Here is a 24,772-nt window from a genome sequence, read left to right on the forward strand (position 1 = left end):
ATTTAATTAAAGAAGGCAAATTATATGCATTTTAAACACATTGGCTGCATTCAAAATACTATATAGTAGGTGAAAAACAGCATATGACAAAAGTAGTATGTCCGAATTCACAGTACTCATAAAAGTGGCAAAAAGTACCCGGATGACCTACTATTCCGGCGAGATTCTGAAGAGTGCATAGCATACGATGGACACTTTACTATCCCTTGAGGCCACGGGAGAGGATTTGTGAATGGCAGAAGCGACATAACTGATCAATTATAGGTCACGTGATAATGATAGCATTATGTTCTCCATCCATGAAGCTACTCAAGTAATGTTAATGGTATGTTCCATTTAAGGGGTGGCCAAAATTATGATTTATAAATCAGTCAATGCTAGAAATGTGTCTTCATATTTAAAGGTAAAGCTTCATATTACGGGTAGACTACTTTCTTTGACGCCCTTACCTTTTGTTTTGATGTTCATCAGGGTGGAACAAGCCTTCTTTAGGGCTTGATTTCCCCATAATTCGCTTCCTGGACCAACCCAACAGAATGTTTTAGGCAATGCTTTTATGCTAAAAAGGCACTAGGTTTCTTCCATCCATCTCCAACAACCAATGATGCATTCAGAGCAGATAAACATATGACTAAAACTGTCCATGAGCCATGAAGTCTATAAAAAGGTGATCAGTAGAAATTACATCAACAAATTTCCATTAAAACCTTTAAAAATGAAGGATTAGATAAACACAACAGCTAAAGAGTCTAAGAGATGTAATGCTGCTAGTGTGTGGAGAGGTGTGACCTAATTTGTTCACACTGAGACTTTGTAGTCTGTGTGAATGAGTTGTGCCAGCTGCCCAGGCCTCTTGGCACTGGTGGGTGAATTTACTGGCATCCCGGACCCATTATCTCTCTCACAGGCACGGGCGAATGATAAGATTAAGTGATAACCACTTACCAACTAAAGTAACAGGGCTCAATGCTAAGGATTGTTTGGGCCAGTGGTTCAAATTTTTACGTGCCCCTACAAAAATTCTCACTGGGCCAACCAAAAAAATATAAATAAATAAATAAATAAAAAGTTTTGTTGTTGTTTTGACCCATGTAACGTCATATTCTAACAAACAAGCAACCAAAATTCTACAAATCCAATTCCAAAAAAGTTGGGACACTGTACAAATTGTGAATAAAAAAGGAATGCAATAATTTACAAATCTCAAACTTTTATATATAAACTTTTTTATATAAATATTTTATTCACAATAGAATATAGATGAGAATAGTGAGACATTTTGAAATGTCATGTCAAATACTGGCTCATTTTGGATTTCATGAGAGCTACACATTCCAAAAAAGTTGGGACAGGTAGCAATAAGAGGCCGGAAAAGTTAAATGTACATATAAGGAACAGCTGGAGGACCAATTTTCAACGCTGCGGTGAAAATAGCAAAGCAATATCAGAAAGAGTTCTTTTTATTTAAAAGAGTTTGAAGTTATCATCATCTACAGTGCATAATATCATCCAAAGATTCAGAGACACTGGAACAATCTCTGTGCGTTAGGGTCAAGGCCGGAAAACCATACTGGATGCCTGTGATCTTCGGGCCCTTAGACGGCACTGCATCACATACAGGAATGGTACTGTAATGGAAATCACAACATGGACTCAGGAATACTTCCAGAAAACATTGTCGGTGAACACAATCCACCGTGCCATTCGCCGTTGCCGGCTAAAACTCTATAGGTCAAAAAAGAAGCCATATCTAAACATAATCCAGAAGTGCAGGCGTTTTCTCTGGGCCAAGGCTCATTTAAAATGGACTGTGGCAAAGTGGAAAACTGTTCTGTGGTCAGACGAATCAAAATTTGAAGTTCTTTTTGGAAAACTGTGACGCTATGTCATCTGGACTAAAGAGGACAAGGACAACCCAAGTTGTTATGAGCGCTCAGTGCGTGTGGCATGGGCAGCTTACACATCTGGAAAGGCACCATCAATGCTGAAAGGTATATCCAAGTTCTAGAACAACATATGCTCCCATCCAGACGTTGTCTCTTTCAGGGAAGACCTTGCATTTTCCAACATGACAATGCCAGACCACATACTGCATCAATTACAACATCATGGCTGCGTAGGAGGAGGATCCGGGTACTGAAATGGCCAGCCTGCAGTCCAGATCTTTCACCCATAGAAAACATTTGGCGCATCATAAAGAGGAAGATGCAATAAAGAAGACCTAAGACAGTTGAGCAACTAGAAGCCTGTTTTAGACAAGAATGGGACAACATTCCTATTCCTAAACTTGAGCAACTTGTCTCCTCAGTCCCCAGACGTTTGCAGACGGTTAAAAAAGTTGGGACAAGGCCATGTTTACCACTGTGTGGCATCCCCTCTTCTTTTTATGAGATGTTGATGCCATGAAATTTAAAATCAACTTATTTTTCCCTTAAAATGATAAAATTTTCTCAGTTTAAACATTTGATATGTCATCTATGTTGTATTCTGAATAAAATATTGAAATGTGAAACTTTTCACAATCATTGCATTCTGTTTTTATTCACAATTTGTACAGTATCCCAACTTTTTTGGAATCGGGTTTGTAGATACTGGTGAAATTTCACAATTCTCGAGTGATTCCAATTTCGATAGCACTGCAAAAACTACTAGCCTATAACTAAAATAAAGTTCAAAAATGATTGAAGACAAGACAGTCTACACTAATAAAATAAGAACAAGTTACAAGTAACAGCTCAAATAAATACAACAGAACAGAGGTACAACCATACAAATGAAATAAACAGTGTTTTAAGTTTTTCGGGCAAGTCTAACAGTATTCAGGTAGCTTGCAGAAATTGAATAATCAAATGTAAAATAACACGGCATAGTCTTCACAGTATAAATTAAATATAGATTAATCCTTGTTAAGGCTACAAAAGTTGTTCAGTCAATATCACTGAGTATTTTCTTTCTTTTGTTGTTTGATTAACATTAATGACACAGACAGAAGCAGGAATATAAGGCTGCTAAGACTGATATTAGGTCACCAAGACAGAATACACATGCGTTTTCTTTCTCATCTACTTACGTTCAGATATAACCGTCAATGTTTATGTTAATACTTGCCAAGACGGGCATTTTGACATACTTTTGTTGTGTGTTTTTCCATTCAAGCGAAAGGTGCAAAAGAGAACTCAATTCAGTACTCGCCAGCTGTTTTCTGTGCGCGTGCACACAGAGAGGTCTCAGAGCGCGAGTACTGAATTGAGTTCTCTTTCATGTCTTCTTCTAGTCCTTAATGTCGGACACTGAGTAAGAAAAGAGAAATAATTTGGGAAATATTACAAGCATAGATGAGCGTCATTTTATGTGATATTTAACCCTGTAAAGACTGATGTGAGATAATAGTCCAAAAATTGAAATGGAAAAAGTTTTATTGAACCTTTAAACAAAATCTAAAAAAAAAAAAAAAATAGTTTTTTGTTGATTATCATATTTGATACATCATCCTTTTATGGCTAGTATGACAAAGTGACAATGGAGTTCATACTCAAGGACAAAACCTACATTTAGAAGCCAAAACCAAGCAAAAAATGCAAAAATGGTGCAGTTATTTATATGGCCAAAAAGTAAGATGAAATTTTGATACTGATTTGCATTACAAACTAAGATATTTGTAACAGTATTAAGACAGCATTTAGGCCATGCCCACACCGGAGGGTGTGGGACAATCCAACCGATGACTTTGCATTGCGTGAGGCTGCTATGAGGCACCCAGTCACATAGCAGCTTTTAAACATTGTTCTGTTTCTCGTTATAAGTCAGAAATGACAAGGAGGCAGCTTCATGCAATACAAAGTCAATGGAGACTGTTGGATTGCTTCCGTAAGATACAGAGTGACAATTGATATTTATGCACATTTTGAGTTTATTTTTCTCAGAATCGTGATAAAAAAACAATTGCGAGGTATAAAGTCCAGTTCTGAGAAAAAAAGTCAGCTCAAAATTATGACATCGTCTCATTATATCTCGCCATTTTGAGAAAAGTCAAAATTACGAGATGTAAATTTGCAATCGCAAGAAAAAAGTCAGAATTGTGAGAAAAAGTTGCAATTACCTTTTTTTTTTCCTCAGTGGCAGAAACAAGCATCCATATTATCTCCCAATACTACATCTGATATTTAAACGGTTAGTTTTATAATCAAAAGCTCTGTAGTTTTTATTTTAGGGGCAAAACATAGTGTAGTGCAATGATGATTTATAGATGTACAAATAAACATTCCTCACAAGTCTAATGTATCATATTTGATACTCCCATTTTAACAAGATTTTACAAAAAAATATTATGTATGGATAATTAGTAGACTGAAGTTTCTTCAGTGCATTAAGTGTTCATCTAGAAATATTAATATTAAGAATATAAAATTTATACTGTTTACTTATATTTTATATTACATTATATTTATACTACGTTTACAGCATAAAGACACGTGTGCCACGACCTGAAGAGGGACGTTTTTACAATTATACTGAAAAAGACTTTTACTTGATAAAGTATAAACATTCACTCAGACAGAAGAAGGCATGTACAAGATTGTGTACAGAAAGTTTTTCATGTATTGATAATGTTGATAGGCCTTAGAAATGTGCATATCAAATATGATACTGTACAACAGTTCAAAAAAAAAAAAAATCTGTCATAATTTACCTACACTTGTGCCATTCTGTATTACTTTCTTTATTCATTTTAAGTGGAAAGAAGAAAAACAATCATTTTGGTACACATGGGGGCCTGGCAGGTCCTTTATCATCTTTATATGACACTCAGATTTGCATTTAGAAATGCATCGTCATCCTACACAAAACGATCCAACCGCTTTATTATTTCTTCCCTTGAAACCAAACCATAGTGAGTAACTAAATATCCTGCTTTTGCATTTCCAATCAAGCTCTCCAAACAGCCCGTTATGCCACAAGTAGTTTATTCAATTGCTCGCCTACAGCAATATCAACCCATTAGACACTTAATTACTGTAGCACTATTTCTATATGGAGAAGAAGCAAGCTTGTTAAGCAAAGCATATGTGGCGGATGATCTGCAAACATCTGTGTTGTGGACCATTCTGACAGTCATATTGCACAGAACTGCCAAATGCACAATATCAATCAAATCAATAGGATCTTAGACAGGAGCAATGCACTAATAAGGCCAGCTGTCCTCACGTGATCCATCTGCCTGGATAGGAGACTGTAACGAAATAGCTCTCCTCATATTGAGCTTTATCCTTTAACCCATGATGCTCCACGATTATACAGGCTGGGATGTCATGAGAAATAATTAGTGGATAACTAGTTCATTGATACAACAAATTGTGCAACTGAAATATTTGGGTGTGGGTGATAGTATGCTTGAATGTGAATAAGTGGTAATAGTGCCCAGAATTAAGAAAAGGAAATATGGTAAAAAAATAAAAAAAATAAATATGGTTTAAAAAAAAAAAAAAAAAAAGTCATATGGTGATCAGACATTTTCATTATTGCGCTCCTTCTTGAATAGATGTGAGTGTACACAACTTTATTATTTTCTAAATAGTTTTTAAATATACACTACCATTCAAAAGTTTGGGGCGAGTAGGATTTTGTTTTGTTTTTTAAAATAAATTAATATTATTCAGCAAGGATGCATTAATTGACTAAAAGTGACAGTAAAGACATTTGTTACAAAATGTTTCAAAAGATTGACCGTATCGCGGTTTCCACAAAAGTATTAAACAGCACAACTGTTTTCAATATTGATAATAAGAGACGCAGAGACGCGCGAGTATTCACACTGCAAGCGTTTGTACAGCGTCACAGCAGCGACTCGAAGCTGCATATAAAGTGAGAATTTCTTTACAAAGACAGCTATATTTGTTTTTATAAGTTGGTCATTTATAAACTTGAGAGTCTTGAAAGTTTGTTAACATGGGGAGGTGTACAACAATCTCATATAAACGTAATAAATAAATGAAAAAAATAAATAAATAAAAGCCTTGTGTCATCCATTGCTGCACACGAATGATGTAAGCTTTGTGTTTGACATCATCTGTCGCGTGTACATGTTTACAAGACAGTAAACTCGGCGAAAAAAGACAGCAAACTCTGGATTGATTTGGGTATGCTGCAGCCAATATATATATATATATCTCTGTGTAATAACTAAAATAATGTTTATCATATTTTTGGCTGGTTTACTTTACTTTTTTTATAACACACCATACTTTACCCCAAACTAAATAATTAAAAACAAGTTTATATGGGCAAATCTTCTATAATTATTTTTGGTTCTTAATTTTCTTTCCTATCATACTCCAATTCTTCTTAAAACACATTAGACATGCGTATTCTGTGCATTTTGAACACTTTTTGTGTGAAATTATATTTATTTTGTCCATCAAAAGTGTGCTTTCACTTTAATTGAGCGTCAGCAGCACAGCGACGCTCCTGCTTTACGCTTATGCGCTGCTCCTGCTGCATGTGTGAATGCATCCGTTGGTTAACATGGGCGTCAAAAAAAAATACACGCTGCTCTTGCGCTGCTTACCCTTGCAGTGTGAAACAGGCCTAATAGGGATAATAAGTGGGAATGGTGTTTTACAGAGGGGATGTTTTGTTTTTGTTTTTTCATTTTTTCAAAAAGGGGGATGCTATCCCCCTGCATCCCCCCTCAAATCAAACCCTGGATCTAGGTTTAAAAAAAAAAAATATTATATAGCTAATATGTTTCGTTCCACTTATTTTTATGTGCATTTTGGGATATCACATAAGAAATGCTGGGTGGAAATGCCACGATATGTATAAATTCTAAAAATGCACATAAAAAAAAAAATATTTGACAGTTTGTTTTTTAGAGGGTAGGATGCCTAAACGGTGCCTGAACCGATACTTAAAAAAAAAAGGCATAAAACAATGGTGGATGACATTAAAGAATGGCTTTTTATTGAAAAAAAAAAAAAATCTTTAAAATGAAGTAATATATTAAAAGCTTAAAGTATACTTACAGTAGTGCTTTATGATAGATGTATCGCTTTTATTTCATTTTTCCTTTTTTATTCAAAATATTCACAAACTTGTTAACTATGAACTATCTGATATTCCAATCCTCAAATATGTGAATGTTTTTTCATTTAAAACCCTTTATAATGATCATGTTATTTGATATGCAATATACGACGGTTGCCGCCATGTTAGTTTGCGCCGCAATTCAGAGAATTGTCTCTGTCGGGATTACATCACGTAAATTCATCCACTTCTCCCAAAATACAAGATAGTAAGTGACCGGTAGGTAGGTGGGTGATATATCGCATGCGATTGTCACACGCATTTCGTCAGTAAAGCCGGTTCCCTGATTACCGCTTTCAAATGGAGCGGCATTTAATAGACAGAGCCGTAGATCACTGACAAGCTACGCAATATCGCGTTCATTATCAGTCAACACCTAGTTAGGACTCTGGAGTGGAAAAATCACATGAACAACATTCAGGTGCTGTCACAATTTTTGCACAAATGTAAAGGGGTAGTTGATTTCACCTTAAGCAGCAATAATTGGCCAGTGGAACTGATTTTCAGGTCTATATTTATGAGGGTATAATTCGTCATCCAGTTGTCAAAATACTTCAATAAAAACATTTAATTTGAATAATTTTCACTCTGACCAAATACAGCTGCTAATAACAAAATCAAAATCAACGTCAAATTACTATTCCCCAATTAATCCACTATAATTCATAGGGATGCACCGATATGAAAATTTTGGCCAATACCGATAACCGATAATTCTTTATATTTTAAAGCCGATAAAAAAAATAAATTAAAAAAAATTATATATATATATATGATAGTAAGTATAAGATAGTAAGTGACCGGTAGGTAGGTGGGTGATATATCGCATGCGATTGTCACACGCATTTCGTCAGTAAAGCCGGTTCCCTGATTACCGCTTTCAAATGGAGCGGCATTTAATAGACAGAGCCGTAGATCACTGACAAGCTACGCAATATCGCGTTCATTATCGAAGGCGATTCATCTGCGATAATGAACGCGATATTTCGTGGCTTGTCAGTGAACTACGGCTCTGTCTATTAAATGCCGCTCCATTTGAAAGCAGGTGATGGCGATTTAGTGGTAATCCGGGAACCGGCTTTACTGACGAAATGCACATGACAATCGCATGCAATATATCGCCCAGCCCTAGTGACCGGTGAACTGGGAGAAGAATAGAGTAAACTATATAGTTACCTAAACAATGTGTATCTGATATGAATAAAACACAGAGTCAAATTATAATTGAAAGGATTATTATTGCCGCTTCCATAGACATACAAACTATAAATGTATTTTTTTGCTTGTACTTATGTGTATTTAAATGTCTGAAACCTTAAATAAACATTATGTGGTTGAAAACATTGAATAGTTTTGATATGTGACATGCTGAGCGCATCCGTCTCTGGCTCAGCGCCAGCCAAAAGCGTGAAAGCATGTTTGAATTTAGCAGTTGATCATGTGGATATTTTAATTGACAGCTCAGACATTTAAGTAGCACCGAAATGAAAACCGAAATCTGCGTTCTGATTCGGCCCGGTACAAACCAGTCATATAGATACCGGTGCCATATTGGCACCAGGTTTTGGTACCCAACCCTAGTTTTCTATGGTCTCTTATCTCAGAGGGGGTCTTGTGATGTCTCTTCTAGAGCTTGCTATCTTGGATCACCCAGACTTTCCCATATCCCAGTGACTGAAGAATGCAGACTCTACCCACAGTCCGCCAAAGGGAGTTGCAGCCAACCCAAACAACTTTCCCAGCTTCCCATTTTGGGTAATCTCACTACTTTGAGGTGGTTCAGAGAATAGGCTGCCAGTTTAAGAAGCACTGCTGATAGAGGTATTGGTCTGCAGCTACTCTTAAGCTTTTCATGAGGCGTGGGTGTAAAACTAAAGTTGAAAGAACTAAAAATACCTCTCAACTTCCTGAGGTAGCCCTCTGCTCTCAGAATTAGGTCTGATCACTGTAAAATACCAAAACTCTCTCTCACACACTACAAGAACATAAACAAGCGTCTCCTTTCTTGTCATGTTGATGAGTGTGGGATTGACGCTCACACTTAGCCACTAGTGTTTTTTCAGCAAACGCAGTCTCCTGCAAACAACTCCACCCCTTTTAAAGGTCACTGCAGTGAAAGGCAACTGTGTACTGCATTACAAAAATACTTTTTCTTCCCTTTTAAAGACATTTTTAAATTTTACTCATATATGACTCAAACTTCCTCTCGCAGGGAACACTCAGTCAACACCTAGTTAGGACTCTGGAGTGGAAAAATCACATGAACAACATTCAGGTGCTGTCACAATTTTTGCACAAATGTAAAGGGGTAGTTGATTTCACCTTAAGCAGCAATAATTGGCCAGTGGAACTGATTTTCAGGTCTATATTTATGAGGGTATAATTCGTCATCCAGTTGTCAAAATACTTCAATAAAAACATTTAATTTGAATAATTTTCACTCTGACCAAATACAGCTGCTAATAACAAAATCAAAATCAACGTCAAATTACTATTCCCCAATTAATCCACTATAATTCATAGGGATGCACCGATATGAAAATTTTGGCCAATACCGATAACCGATAATTCTTTATATTTTAAAGCCGATAAAAAAAATAAATTAAAAAAATATATATATATATATATATATATATATATATATATATATATATATATATATATATATATATATGAATTATAGTTTCTGATTACAAAAACAAGTCTCACCATTTAAAGTCATGTCCAAAGCACAATTATTATGTTCTCATTATAATTTTATGTAGCCTATATAACAGACTGTCACATGTTGAACTTAATTGTATTTTCCTTTTTGAAGTTACTCCAATCATATTTCAAGCAATTCAAACCTCATGGCAAACATTGCATATCTGAAGTATCTCAGCTAAAGGAAACAAGTCATTATTTATCGGCCAAATTTTCTTATCCGATAACATTAAAAATTAACATATCGGCCGATACCGATATGATGGCCATATATCATGCATCCCTAATAATTCATAACACAATTAATGCAACATCATCAACAATACAATAAATCAACAACACTTTTCTTTGAGACAGCAAATATCTGACAGAGACTATACAACATCTGCAGAAACACTAAACCAGAAGTGCAGAACCTTTTTACAAGATCCAAAAATAACACATTTGATAGAGGACAACAGTTTGAATATCAAATATATTCACTACAATATTAAATTGAAAATTTTTAAAATCAAATTTATTTATATCATCTGCATTTCAATGTAAAAATAAAACATAAAATATTAACAAACAAAAAAAATAATTAGAAATAAAGATATGCATCAATGGCATGTTTTTTTTATTTTTATTTTTTTCCTATTCCAAGGTCATGGGTTCGGTTCCCAGGGAATGCATGAACTGAAAAAAGTATATCCATTGTAGGTTACTTTGGATAAAATCATCTGAAGGTCTGAAGAAAATAAATGAAGGTGGTGACTAAATAGTAGATAACAACAAGTCTCAGGTCCGTATTTTTTGTCACCTACTAAACACATCTGAGATGGACAAGTGGAGCAGGTTTCTAAAAAGGCCTCACTGGCCTTTTGGTTTCAAGACTGAAGAGCTGTAACAGCACTATTGAAATAAAACCTCAAGGTTTTACGAGCTGGCTAACAAGAGGCCTTCTGAGGCCACATCAAAAACTCTCAGTAAACCCAGAGACACAGATCAAACCCAATCACTGCTCCTGCTTCTCTGCAAATTACATCAATCATTGACTTTCTATAAAGCTTGATTTAGCCTCGTTGTGCCCTGCACAAACACACGCAAATCTCCAGTGGGGATCCCAGGACCCCACTCAAGTGAAAACATGTTTTCATACCACTGTCAAGCAGAGCATGACATGAAGGATCTGAGAACAAGCAGATATCACACACAAAATGTTGATAGCAGTTTGGGAGTCAAAGCAAAGAGAGGGATGCAGTGATTCAAGTCAAAACAGTGAATCATGTGTCCAAAAAAAGGTACTTTAAAGAGCCACACTTGAGTCAAAATCCAACATTTAAAAGATTAGTTCACTTTCAAATAAAAATTTACTGATAATTTACTCACCCCCATGTCATCCAAGATGTTCATGTCTTTCTTCAGTCGAAAAGATATTAAGGTTTTTGATGAAAACATTCTGGAATTTTTCTCCATATAGTGGACTGCAATGGAGCCCAAACGGTTAAAGGTCAAAATTACAGTTTCAGGGCAGCTTCAAAGCATTCTACGTGATACCAGACGAGGAATAAGGGTCTTATCTAGAGAAACCATCGCTCATATTCTAAAAATTAAAATTTTATACATTTTAACCATAAATGCTTATCTTAAACTAGCTTTCTTCTTCTTCTTCTCTATTAGAATTACAGCAGTGTAGATGCTGCTAAGTGTATTAAGGTCAAAGTTTGAACTGACTGTTATATACTTGCACTAGCATATTGTATATGACAATTTAGTTCAAACTTTGACCTGTGGAGGGCAGTAATACACTTAACAGCATCTACACTGCTGTAATTGTAATAGAGAAGAAGAAGAGAGCTAGTTTAAGATGAGCATTTATGGTTAAAATGTATAAAATTTTATTTATTTTTTTAGAAAATGAGCGATTGTTTCTCTAGATAAGACCCTTATTCCTCGTCTGGGATCGCGTAGAACGCTTTGAAGCTGCACTGAAACTGTACTTTTGACCTTCAACCGTTTGGAGGCCATTGAAGTCCACTATATGGAGAAAAATCCTGGAATGTTTTCATCAAAAACCTTAATCTCATTTCGACTGATTAAAAAAAGAAAGACATGAACATCTTGGATGACATGGCGGTGAGTAAATTATCAGGAAAAGTATTTAAAAGTGAACTAATCCTTTAAGTCCACACAACTATAGGTTGTGTGACCCTCAAACCCCAAAGTTTGCATTAGCTGCACATTTAAAAGGACAGTTCACCAAAAAAAGAGAGAAAATGCAGTCATCGCTTCCTCAGTGTAACAAACCTCCATCTGTCTTCTGTGAAACACAAAAGGTCAGATTATTAAAGACTGCCAGTCTCAAAGTCTCAGTCACCATTTACGTTCATTGAGTACTTCTTCATACAATGAAAGTGAATGGTGACTCGTTCTGGCTAGCATCTGCTTTTGTATTGCGCAAAGAAAGAGTAATACAGACATAAGAAGGCAAGCAATTGATGACAGAAGGGTTGAACTATCCATTTAAGTAGATAAAAACGGATTGTGTGTTCCTGTTGACTAAACGTTTAGACATTAAAACGCAATTTCCCACCGACAAGCCGTATTAGCACTTCCTAAAATCCTGGAATGTTTTGGGAATTACTTGATGCGCCCAAACAGCCCAATATTGGCTAAAATGCGCAAATTTGGCGAGATTTCTGCAACTTGTTTAAACGTAACGGTCCAAGGAGTGAACGCTCGCGAAGGTCTAAATCTGAGGTAAACAAACACATAGGACTGTTAACGTACTCCAAACCATAAAATCCTCGATACAAAACAACCAGGCGCGAATCCCTCCCTCCCCACCCCCCAAAACGTGTAGATGCCCGCTAAACATCAACATTTCGTCGACCACCTACCATTTTATTCGAGTCCATAGTTCAAACGGGGTTATGGAAGGGAAGGTGGACCGGTTCCCAGCTCGGGAATCAAAAGCAGACTGCGAATCCGCTGAGGGAGGCGGAGGAAGCAGGAACGGTCCGTTAACTCAACATGTGTCCGGTTCAGTATCGAATAGTCCCTCTCTCTCTCCTTTTCTTTCCCGTGCCGTTCTCTTATTTCCCCATCGTCCTCCTCGCGCGCCGAAGATCCTATTGGCAGATGGCTGGACTCTCAAGAACGCTCTAGAAAAGCCACTGCCTGCAGAGACGCTTAATGGAAGCACTAGACTTAAATGGACTAAATATATTATGTGACAGGTACGGACCCCAAAATACAGATTGTAACGCTAGAGGAGGAGTTCTTCATACACTGATGTCATTTACCACAGCTTTTGACTTAAAAGGACATAGAGGAGCGCGAGAGCGTCAAATATTACATCACTAAAAAGAAGCAGAAGAGGAAATGTTTGTATTACAAGGCTGATGCAAGGTCTTACACATACTGAGACTAAAAAATAGCATTTACAGACTGCTAAAACTTAACTGCAATGATGCAAAAGACCCTCGAGACACACTGCAGGCATAATGCGTTATGCAATGAACAGATTTACAGATGCATTATGTAGAATTGTTTGCCTACTAAGAGAGTTGATGTAATCATCGATTTGCAGGATATATGACGTGATTGATGGCATTCCAGGGAAATGCTGCTCCTGCACATGATGACGTGTGTATAGTTGGTGAATGGCGCCCCCTTATGGTTACTTTTGATGCTCAGGTAAAGCAGAATGGCAATGAGCAGATCCATACATTATTAATCCAACAGGTGCTCATGTGTAACAGGAGAGCTGAACACTTTAATTAAGAATAGAATTATGTAAGAACGTATAAATAATAAATCATTAGAAAATTAGTCACTACTGTAAAACATTTTCAGCTGGTTGAACTTAGAAATGAAAGTTCACCTGCTGTCTTAACCCTCTACCGCACACATTATGATAGATGATAGATGAATATTTTTTTTCTTAGAATGGCTTAACTTGAAGTGCAACAACATACAATAGTGGAAATAACTTAGAACAAGTGTAAGTATATAGTTAATATTTTTCCTCAGAAATGTTGTTTGTATTGAGTCAGTTGGTGCTGTTATAAGCTTTAGCAGTAATTAAACAACACCTTATACATATATACATACTTGTGCTTTTATTTATTCCATTCTCTTTTGCTGAATAATGCTTTATATTCTTTTAATGTCATTACATTTTCCATGAATAGTATTTAAAATGCAAATTTAAACAGTTAAAAACAAATATAATACTGTTCATCATGTATCATAAAACAATGACATAAAACCAAAAACATTGCAGTTCATGAAAATTCAACATTACGCAATCTTATGAGAGGAAGGATATGAACCCATGAACCCCCGATAATCTTTAAAAATTGCTTGTTATGTGACTTAAAAGGTACAATTTGTGATATTTTTTTCCGCTAGAGGTCGCTAGAAGCCTATTCAAAACAAAGGCGTAGTTTGATGACGCCAAGTTTTAGAGCGGAAACTTGGGACATGTGGTCTCCACCTCAACAGACGGTTCAAAAGAATAGGGATTGGAGTCCGGAAGAACTCATGTTCGTGGATGCGATTATTAACGTTACTGTAGTATGAAGCAGAGCAGGAGCGAGTGTTGCGGGAGCTGAACGAGGAGCTGGAGCGATTGATCAACACACGCCTCACGAGCAGCGGGACTTTTATTATGACACAGTCGCCGGCGCCGCTTCCGCATGAGTTTACAGGAGCTGTCCTTGTCGACAGAACCAGCGGCAGATGGTAACCAGTAATTATGTTCCATAAATAATTAACACAATCCACCATAAAACATGCAAGAAGTAAATAAGGAACTGCTTGAAGCAAGCTAGTGGTTTGCTGGACGCTAGACACTACTTCCGCATTTGTCCACGGCACTGTTGTCATGTGGTTTCTACGTCAGTAAAGGCGGTAACAAAAGGTAACTGACGTCATTGACAGGCGACTGCACTGCCCCGTGTCACTGTTTAGAATGGGAATTTTCTCATGATTTACAAGTAGTTGAAAACATTAGAGATATTGTTTGTAATTAATTAATTAATAATTATTAATTAATTAGTAATTAATTAATTAATTAGTAATTAATTAATTTGTAATTAGCAAATTAATATAATTTAACATAAAAAGCATGCCAAACATTACAAAAAATGAATATAGCTGCAAGCAGCAATTGGGGGCCAAGCGTCAAAGGCATTGAAAATAAGAAATAATGAGAAAAATGTTTGGGTTGTACAGAGTGCGGAGCTAGAAGAGAAAAAACAGCACAAATTGAATGTGCATGAAAAAAGCTGGTTCAGAAGTAGAGGTGAGAATGAACTCAAAATGAGCAGAATAAGAAATAAGAAAAATGTTTGGGTTGAGGCAAGGTCACATTCAGAGACAAATATCTCAGGAACACGAAAAAAAAAAAATCAAAAATCTGTTCAGTCATGTCTCTGCGGCTCAGTCCAAAGATCATCTGAGACGAATTTGGACAAAATTGGACAACATTTGTAGGAGGAGCAGCGAAAAAACTGTTTTTCATTTTCTTTAATATGGCAGACAGGTACATTTAAGGAAAATGACAAATGGTACATCATCAGAATCACCATTAGCCAGAGAATTAAATGACAAAGCATATAAATTTTGGACAATCTTTTCAAAAGTTATAAGCGTTTTTGCAAAGTTCCTTATATCTTTGGAACCCTAGGTGGCGCTGTGTCCAATTTTCTTAGGTACCTTGACATTCTGATGATGATGATACATAGCAATTTTTGGGCAAATGTGTCAAATTGTTTAAAACATATTGCAATTTATGACAAAATTCAAAATGACGGACACATGATTCATCTGGTATTGACAAAATTGGTATCCTCGAATTCGGCATGAATCCACAGATACCAAGATCTTGATTTTCTGACAAAATGTTAAAAAGTTATTGGCCAAAATAGCCATTTTTCAGATCTCATGACTATAGGTGGCGCTATTCCCAAATTTGGTATGGACCCTCAGATCATGGCTCTGATGAAGCGGCTTTGGTGCTTGGCCCCTAATTAAAAACCCCATAAGAATACAAAAAAGCAATTGTTTAGAGACATCTAAAAAAATAGTACAAGATCAGTTGAGCTTTTACCATAGGAGTTGCATTTGAATTTTGTTGTACTGAGTGCAATGACAACAAATCAAATCAAATTGATACCAGTCATTGTTGACATAACTATGCTACCCAAATCACTCATGGAGGAAAAACGGAGGGGGTGGGGGGTCCAAACAAAGCGTGCTCTTTAAAGGGCAATCACTTCCTGGTACCGTGTGGTAGACCCATCGTGACAGTTTACACTGCTGTGCTTCATTGGTCAAGCATATTCAACACAGAGAGACGCTACGGCAGTGTAGTGTGACTGCCAATGAGTCACTGTCCACACACTGTCTATGTCTGTCCATCTCGCACTGACCACAAGCCTGGAAAACTGCTAACACTCCTTAGTAAATGACAAACGAGTTTCCTGCCCACTTTAGATAATGAATAAAAATGACAGTTACAGTGGATCTGAGTGCACTGTATCAGCCAACACTGTGTAACTGTGACCTTTGCTACTTCCCACAGGATTCCCACATCCTTAAACCAAGGAATTTTGGTTGTCTTCTCAAAGACTTCATAAAATGTAGTTTCTAGCAGCTGAATTATTTTATAGATAAGAATAGCATTAAAAAAAAAATTTGAAAAAGAAATAGCATTGTATATTTTTATAGAAATTTCATTGACTGTTAACTTCCATGACTGGAAAACAAAACTAATATCCGGATATTTCTAGGATTTTTCTATAAATAGCCTAGGACAGGCTTTTCAAACTAGGGTCAACAAGAATATTTGGGAAAAATACATAAAATACAGTTTAAACAGTACAAAATAAATAATTTTAATCAGCAAGGATCTATTAAATTGATCAAAGGTGACAGTAAATACATTTATGTTACAAAAGATTATATTTCAAATAAACGCTGTTCTTTTGAACTATCTGTTCATCAAAGAATCCGGAAAAAAAACTACAAATATTTTGTACAATTGTACACAATAAATGTTTCTTGAGCAGCAAATCATCATATTAGAATGATTTCTGAAGGATCATGTGACACTGAAGTAATGATGCTGAAAATCCAGCTTTGCCAAGACAAGAATAAATTATATTTTCAAATAAAAAAAGAGTTATTTTAAAAATTGTAATAACATTTCACAATATTACTGTTTTTACTGTATTTTTTTAATTAAATAAATGCAGCCTTGGTGAGCAGACGAAACATTTTTTTTAAAAATTACAAAAATTGTACCGATCCCAAACCTTTGAACGGTAGTGTATATATATATATATATATATATAAAAAACTTCTATACACACAATTTGTTAGAGAACTAAAATAAGAATCAACAATCTGCAACTAATATGTCCATATTCCCTGCATTAGATGCATTAATGGTCTGTTTGACAGCAGCGCGACCCGAACGCTGTTTCTGGCACAGACATCTGGCTGCATGCCAAACTGCATAGGATTTTTAATCCACAGCGAGCGAACGGAGGCCACAGGCCAGGGCCCGCGTGTTCTGCTGTCTCAGGGCTTTTCATACATGCCGATGACCCCAACAAACCCTCCTCACCCTCTAGGCCGCAGGAGGAGCTACAGTAAATCTCAACATACGAGATGGAAAGAGTGTGAAAACGTACTTTTAGCTTTTTAAAGCAAGAAATAATGAAATATTTTAATCAGAAAAAGAAAGACACTAAAAAGATATTGCAACTACTGTAGATGGAGGAAGTAACACAATGACAGTAGAGATTGGCTGCTTATAGGGAGGTGAGATTATGACTGTCTGACTCTGTGTGGGTGAGTCCTGGAAAAACAGAGTGGGGCAAGATTAGGCTCCTCCTGAGAATTCCTCCACAGGCACGGTACCAACACAGGAAGAAACACAAACACAAGAGATACAGGGTCATAAACTTAACTGCTTTAAAGTTGGAGGAGAAATGGGAATAACAGAAACAGAATTACCCAAGTTTGCATTAAAGTGACAAAAAAAAAAAACTGTAAGGGTACGTTCACACTTGGCAGGACTAATTCAATTAAAACAAACTCTAGAGCGATTGCTCTGTTAGTGCGGTTCATTTGAATTCATGTGAACGCTGCCATCTGAACCTTGGTGTGCACCAAACAAGCGGACCGAGAACTCACAAAAGGTGGGTCTCGATCCGCTTCCAAACAAACTCTGGTCCGTGTTGAGTGAGTTCATATTTCAGTCAAACCGCACCAAAGACATCTAAACGAACCAAAAACAGGTTGTGATGTCACAAGATGTGACCTTAAAAAGGAAAAAAAATACTCAACCATACCCGTTTTTTCTCTTTACCCATTACAGTTTGGTACAGTCGTTTGAAATGCTGTCCCAACGGAGGAATTCCTGACTCCTTTATGCATTTTATAAACTCTTCACGAGTTCTCAGATGGTAAAAATACTATCAAATGAATGCACATAGAAAGAGTGAGTCCCAGCACACACAGTGTTGTTTTGGATGTCCGGTAAGTTGTCACAAAATATACGTCATAAAAGCCGTGGGTTTTTTTGTATTTTTTTGTATCTTAGGACTTAAAAATGAGTGTTTGAAGCTAAATGAACCAGGACTAAATGCATCATCTTCTTTTTTTGGTCTGAACTGAATTACAAGTGTGAACACACCCTAAAATATCACTGATAAATTGAATATTAAAGAAAAATTAGGGCTGCCCCCAACAAAAGATTTACCTAGTTGATTGTTAGTTGTTTATTTAAGCCATTAGTCAACTAGTCGCACGTTAATTATATTATGTAATTACTTAAATGTATACTGGGGGGTGTATCAGAAAATGGTTTGAGTTTCAGGGCTGAGAAATAATATTATACGTAACATTGCAAACACTTCTACATAACAGAGAAATACTGAATCATAATAATGATGAGCCTTAGTGACACCGGTAAAATTAATGAAAATGAATGTGATGTAAAAACAGCTGTCTGAACATTTAATAATTTATAATTTAAGTGTTTTCTGAGTCAGTGTCGGCTGCAAAGAGGTAGTTGGCGACGCTGACTCTATAAAGAGAAATGCACGTTAACTTAAACGTCATGCAGTAAGCGCGGTACTAATTTAGCCTTCACACTCTGCAAGAACACCTAATAATAGCTCACATTTATCTATGTTTGTATTTGCTGCCGGACATAATTACCATATGGATCAGCCGTGTTAATGATCTGTCACTCACAGACTGCATGTCATCACCACTTCCTGTGTTTTTTTTCTTTTTTTTTTCTGAGACTTATCAACCAATTAAAATTCATCGACTAACATTTATTAGGTGGCAGCCCTAAGAAAAATTTAATCATTTTATTTTACAGAGACATAACAACTGTAAAATTATGATAGTAATATCTATGGCTGTCTTGAAATGTTAAACAATCAAGCTTTTATTTTGATACAGAACAGCAAAAAAGTAGGCACTACATTCAAGAATTGAAGCAAACCTTTATGCAAGTTTGCTAAAACAACAGCTTTGGTTTTGCCTAAGTGACATCAGCAGAAAAGTGGAGTTGTTTCAGAGGAAAAGCAAATTAGTATTTATACTACAGGGCTGTTGAATGCTTGAATCTGATTGGTAGACGAATGTTCTAAGGTGTGCAATTATTTTTAGGGAAATGCAGAGCTAAAGTAGTTACAGGCAGGTCTTGACCAGATTACATGTCCATATCACTTCGCCAAATGATTTCAATAAGGTCCTTACAGCCTACAAAAGCAAAAGAACCAATACCAATGATGACAATGACCAAGCAAATAAATATAATAAACAATACACAAAATTACGTTTTATTATGTACGGAAAACAAACATACCGAACCGTCATTTTTGTGTACCATTACACCCCTAATTTTCATTAACGATTTTATTTGTAAAAACGTGCACCGGTGGACCAAAAGTGAATGTGGTCAACTTTACTTTCATATTGACTATCTTGAACTTTGCCTGATACAAAATGTTCTGCAGGATGTTTACTATACTATGATTTGCAGAGGACTTATTTTGGCAACACATGCTTAACATATTATTTCATCGGCGTAGATTCCGAGGCTGGCCGGATGTCCCTCTGCAAGACTCTGACCACAATAAAGGTCCATGCTTAGATTCCCTCCATATAAACCCCAAGTTAAGTAGATGCTAGTCTTCTAACACCCAGCCACAAGGCAAACCATCCTCATGTCATTACAGAGCACCACACTAACATCCTCTCATCTAAAATCAGGCTGAACTCACACCACAGAAGGCTCATTAATCTAAACATAGCGTTCCAGAAGCAGAAAAGAGACAGGATATTATGGGATCAGACTTCCTCCAGGCAAACTAGCTGATAAGGACTGCTCACAATAGCATTTCCTACTGAGACCTGATCAGTTTGTGCTGTTCGAAGTATTATTTTTAGATATGAATGTTCATTTTTGGCTTTATAGTCACCCTCTGAGGTGAAAATCAAGTTTTTCATGTTGTTTATGAGTCTGTGTGGTGCTTTAAGACAAACCATGTGCAAATTCATTGCTGAGTATTTTCTCCTTAAAACTGCAGTGTACCAATGACAGTTTCTAAAACGTGGTTTGAAACCACTCCTCTCTACTACATCACAAACTTGTAACCAATCCTGTCAACGTGTGGGGGCGGGGCTTTTCCTATCAATATTTCTAAGGATGTTGATTTTTAGAAGGCAGCTTTCTGACTCTGAGATGGCGAACAGGAACATGGATTGTGTAACATAACTGTTTGATAACTTAGTCAAGCCAAAGTGTAATCATATCAATTACCTTTATGCATCGACTTTTATTCAAATTCTGAATGGATTATATATATAGCCTAGAAAGTGCGCAAAGACAGCTCTACTACATAGGCGGAAACCTCACATGCACAAGTCCGGTGGGAAGGAACCAGTGAAGCCAGGGTCGCGGTTTCCCGCACAATTGGGCTATTTTGAAAATGGGGGGGGGGGTACATTTACATTTTTTAATGTACCGTGGCCGCCAAAAATTTTATCTGTGGACAAAGAAAATTAAAAAGGATGCTTTTACTAATCTGTATTATCCTTGTGATGAATAACTGGCAAACTAAGGACAGAGGAGAGATGGTTTGTTTGATGTTACAAACTATTACTTGAGTTTTACTCACAGCAGAGATTTTAAAGGTGCCCTAGAACCCCTTTTCAAAAGATGTAATATCAGTGTCCCCTGAATGTGTCTGAAGTTTCAGCTCAAAATACCCCATAGATTTTTTTTATTATTTTTTTTTAACTGCCTATTTTGAGCCATAATTACATATGCACCAATTAAGCGCGCGACCCCTTTAAATCTCCCGCTCCCCGCCCCCGCAAGCTCTCGACTCCCTCAAAATGGATCTTTACAAAGTGTTTGTCATGCATACATCGATTCCTGTGAGTATAGTATTTATTTGGATGTTTACATTGATTCTGAATGAGTTTGATAGTGCTCTGTGGCTAAAGCTAACATTACACACTGTTGGAGAGATTTACAAAGAATGAAGTTGTGTTTATGAATTATACAGACTGCAAGTGTTTAAAAAAGGAAATAGCGACGGCTCTTGTCTCCGTGAATACAGTAAGAAACGATGGTAACTTTAACCACATTTAACAGTACATTAGCAAAATGCTAATTAAATATTTAGAAAGACAATTTACAAATATCACTAAAAATATCATGTTATCATGGATCATGTCAGTTATTATTGCTCCATCTGCCATTTTTCGCTATTATCCTTGTTTGCTTACCTAGTCTGATGATTCAGTTGTGCTCATCCAGACGTTTTGCCCTTGTCTAATGCCTTGAACATGGGCTGGCATATGCAAATATTGGGGGCGTACACCCCGACTGTTACGTAACAGTAGGTGTTATGTTGAGATTCGCCTGTTCTTCGGAGGTCTTTTAAACAAATGAGATTTACATAAGAAGGAGGAAACAATGGAGTTTGAGACTCACTGTATGTCATTTCCATGTACTGAACTTCAATTTTTCATTCGATGGCACCTTTAAGGCTTTCACACAGTAGAAACGAATGCAACAACAACCAAAACATGTATCTTATAAGTCTGTATGTTCTGCGTGTCTCTATGCGAATGAATGGCATTGTTTCGTCTACTACACAAACTCAAACACATGTGATGCTTTCTATGTTACATGAACTTCAGTCACTTTAGAGCATTTTTCACCATTTCATTTGGAAAACTCCAGCGATTTAAGCGGTGAGTGGATTCTGACTAAATTAAAACACCCCTGATTGGTCACTGCATTCAAGAGATCAACAAACATGTCTGTGGCTACGTTTACATGCACCCAAATAATCCATTTTTTAATTGGATTGATGCCTCAAAAATGTTCACGTAAACACCTTAATTGATCCGACGGAGCTCGATCTGAATGAAATTTCGATCGGATTGGAAGGGGTGGTTTATTCCTTTTCTAATCCGATCCAACAGCAAAAAATGACCATGTAAACTCTTGAATCAGACTACTTTCTCAATCGTATTCAGAAGTCTCTGGGGCACGTGCAGTGCAATGTTGATACGCATTACACAGTGCACAAGTTCACGTCTTTAGTTGTAAAGATTTATGACTGTGTATACCAACAGGATAAAAATAATGATGAGCTCTGTTAGTGTCACGTCCATGGTTGTCTCCGCAAGTGTGATTGATATGACGTCACACGCAGAGCAAGTGCCCAAAAGTTTTAATCGGAATGTATAACATATAAACGGATATTTGAATCAGATTACAATGTTTAGAGTACATGTAAACAGATCTGCAATTGGATTCAATTCATTCGGATTGAGGAAAATTGGTGCATGTAAACATGTAGCCAGTGATTGCCTACATCGCTCACCACTGCAAAAACACATAGTAAATAGAAACATTTGACGTTCTCCGAAGCGCAGACACAAATATACGCATTCTATTGTATTCCTGTATTCCTCTTCTAAATCAGTTTCTGGTTCAAAAATATATGGATGAATTAATCCAATATTTCCACTTGACACTGTGTAGCGTTTACTACAGTTGACCGAGTGGATCAGGTAGACAGAGGTCATGTGATTGAGTGGAGGCGGGGATTAATTTGCATATTCGCCACGTATACTAAAACACGCAAGGGTAAAGTTACATTCAAGCTATTTTAGGCATGAAGAAATTATTTTCACTGAAAACAAAATGTATAAATGTTTATGTTTAAGCTTTTACACTTGGGGTCTCTTTTGGTTAAACTAAAAATCAAATTGATCAAATCAATTCTAAAATCAGGAAATGAACAACTGAACTCACGTCTCTGAGTCTGACCCAGAGAGCGGTCCTAAAGGAGTTCAAGAGCGCATGCGTCACATGACTCTCACTAATCCATGTCACTGTCCTAGTTGTAAACAGGAGGACTGAATTATACACACTTGAATCAAACATTATGCTGCATATAGCAGACATTGTTATGAAACCAGAAATTAAGCAAATTTTAGTTGCCGCCACAAAGTCTGTCTCAAGAAATCTCTGCAAGAACGAGGTCATGCTGTTTTCAAACACTCTGAAACCCACCAGTAGGGCAGTCGGCTGCAGCTTCATTCATGTGACCTACTTTTCCTGATGGCTGTCTCTGGATGGGGAGGGCAAAGACCCCCAGAGAAGTGAGAAGAGTGCAGGAACAATGAGAATGCATTTCTCCACACTTCACAACACACTTTCAGGCACGAGCACCCAGACACTGACTGCATAATTCAATGTGCACTTTAAAAAAAGGTCACGATAAACAAGATATTGTATATTTTTCTCTAATACACTGTAGGCTAATGGCAAGAACCAAAATGCATGACCATCAAACTCAGCCCCCTGATTTTAGTGCAGCATCTCTGAGCCACTAAAAGCTTTTACATCTGCTCGATACATGGGCATCCGTTTGGAAACGCAAGACTCAGTCAGAGAGGATCCCTTCGATTTTGAAACAGACTCGTACTAATGAGTTAAACGCATTATAATGCACATTAATATCATTTTATGAAAAATATTGAATTCTTAATGGAACTTTGAAAACCATTACCTATATTAACCTATACTGACGGAGGAGGACCAGGTAGAACTTTGTTCCCGTCCTAAATCAATGACACTAGAATGTGAACTGATAAAATGAAGGTGTGATATGGGCAAAGGTTCACTAAACTGAAAAAAGTGAATTTAAAAGGCCATCAATTATTGCTCTGTAAACATGCAATGTAAAGACAGCTTGCATGTTCGCAATTAAATATTAATTTAATGATTTGGACAAACACACATTGGTTGGCAACTTAAGGCATTAAAAGTTGTGCACCCTAACAAGTAAGCACTATGGGGTAAAGTCTGTTTTGTTTTTTAACTCAGAGCGAGAAAACACTTCCAAAAAGCTTCACATTTCAACACATCATATCAGAGAATGACCTCCTATAAAGCATGCAGATTAGCTTGATTTACTGATAATGCAATTTCCAACTTCCTACTTTGCTCCATAATATAAATTTGTTTTAGCTCACAGCCATATTTTTGCCATTTTGAGCAAATTTTGTGTTACTAATACTTTTAATTATTAGCAATAGTCCAATAGTACCTAATACATTTTCAATTTATTAGATACAATAAGACTGAAAAAAACTGGTGTTGGATTTACATTGTGACGATTTTCACTCAGAAATTGCTAGTAAATTCTGTTTTTCAGATAACAAATCATTTTTAACTTAATTCAGCTGTGAATGTGACTTCAATTTGCTGCTGGTACCACTTATTTCAGTTCCTGAATATACTATATTACAATAGGTAATTGTTAAAGTTTACTGGTAAGACTTTAAATTTAACTATAAAGTTCTGACCAGTAAACACCCAAATGTAACTACTGAGATAACAAATGTTACTGCTAATTCTAAAATAGCTAGCTTT

At 36.5% G+C, this 24,772-nt stretch overlaps 1 protein-coding gene across 2 annotated transcripts in view; it reads right to left on the minus strand.

Annotated features, from left to right (window-relative positions):
- hip1 (huntingtin interacting protein 1) overlaps positions 1–24,772 on the minus strand; it is a 52,357-nt gene that overhangs the window by 26,977 nt on the left and 608 nt on the right. The window contains exon 1 of one of the 2 annotated variants that reach the window (XM_067366100.1): positions 12,672–13,123. The exons of the other annotated variant lie outside the window; for it this stretch is intronic. Coding sequence (XP_067222201.1) covers positions 12,672–12,689 — 18 coding nt within the window. The 5' untranslated portion in view covers positions 12,690–13,123. Of the gene's footprint in view, positions 1–12,671; positions 13,124–24,772 lie in introns of those variants that run through there. 2 annotated transcript variants of the gene reach the window in all.

This window comes from Chanodichthys erythropterus, chromosome 17 (genome assembly GCF_024489055.1).
Source record: "Chanodichthys erythropterus isolate Z2021 chromosome 17, ASM2448905v1, whole genome shotgun sequence".
NCBI classification, from domain to species: Eukaryota; Metazoa; Chordata; class Actinopteri; order Cypriniformes; family Xenocyprididae; genus Chanodichthys; species Chanodichthys erythropterus.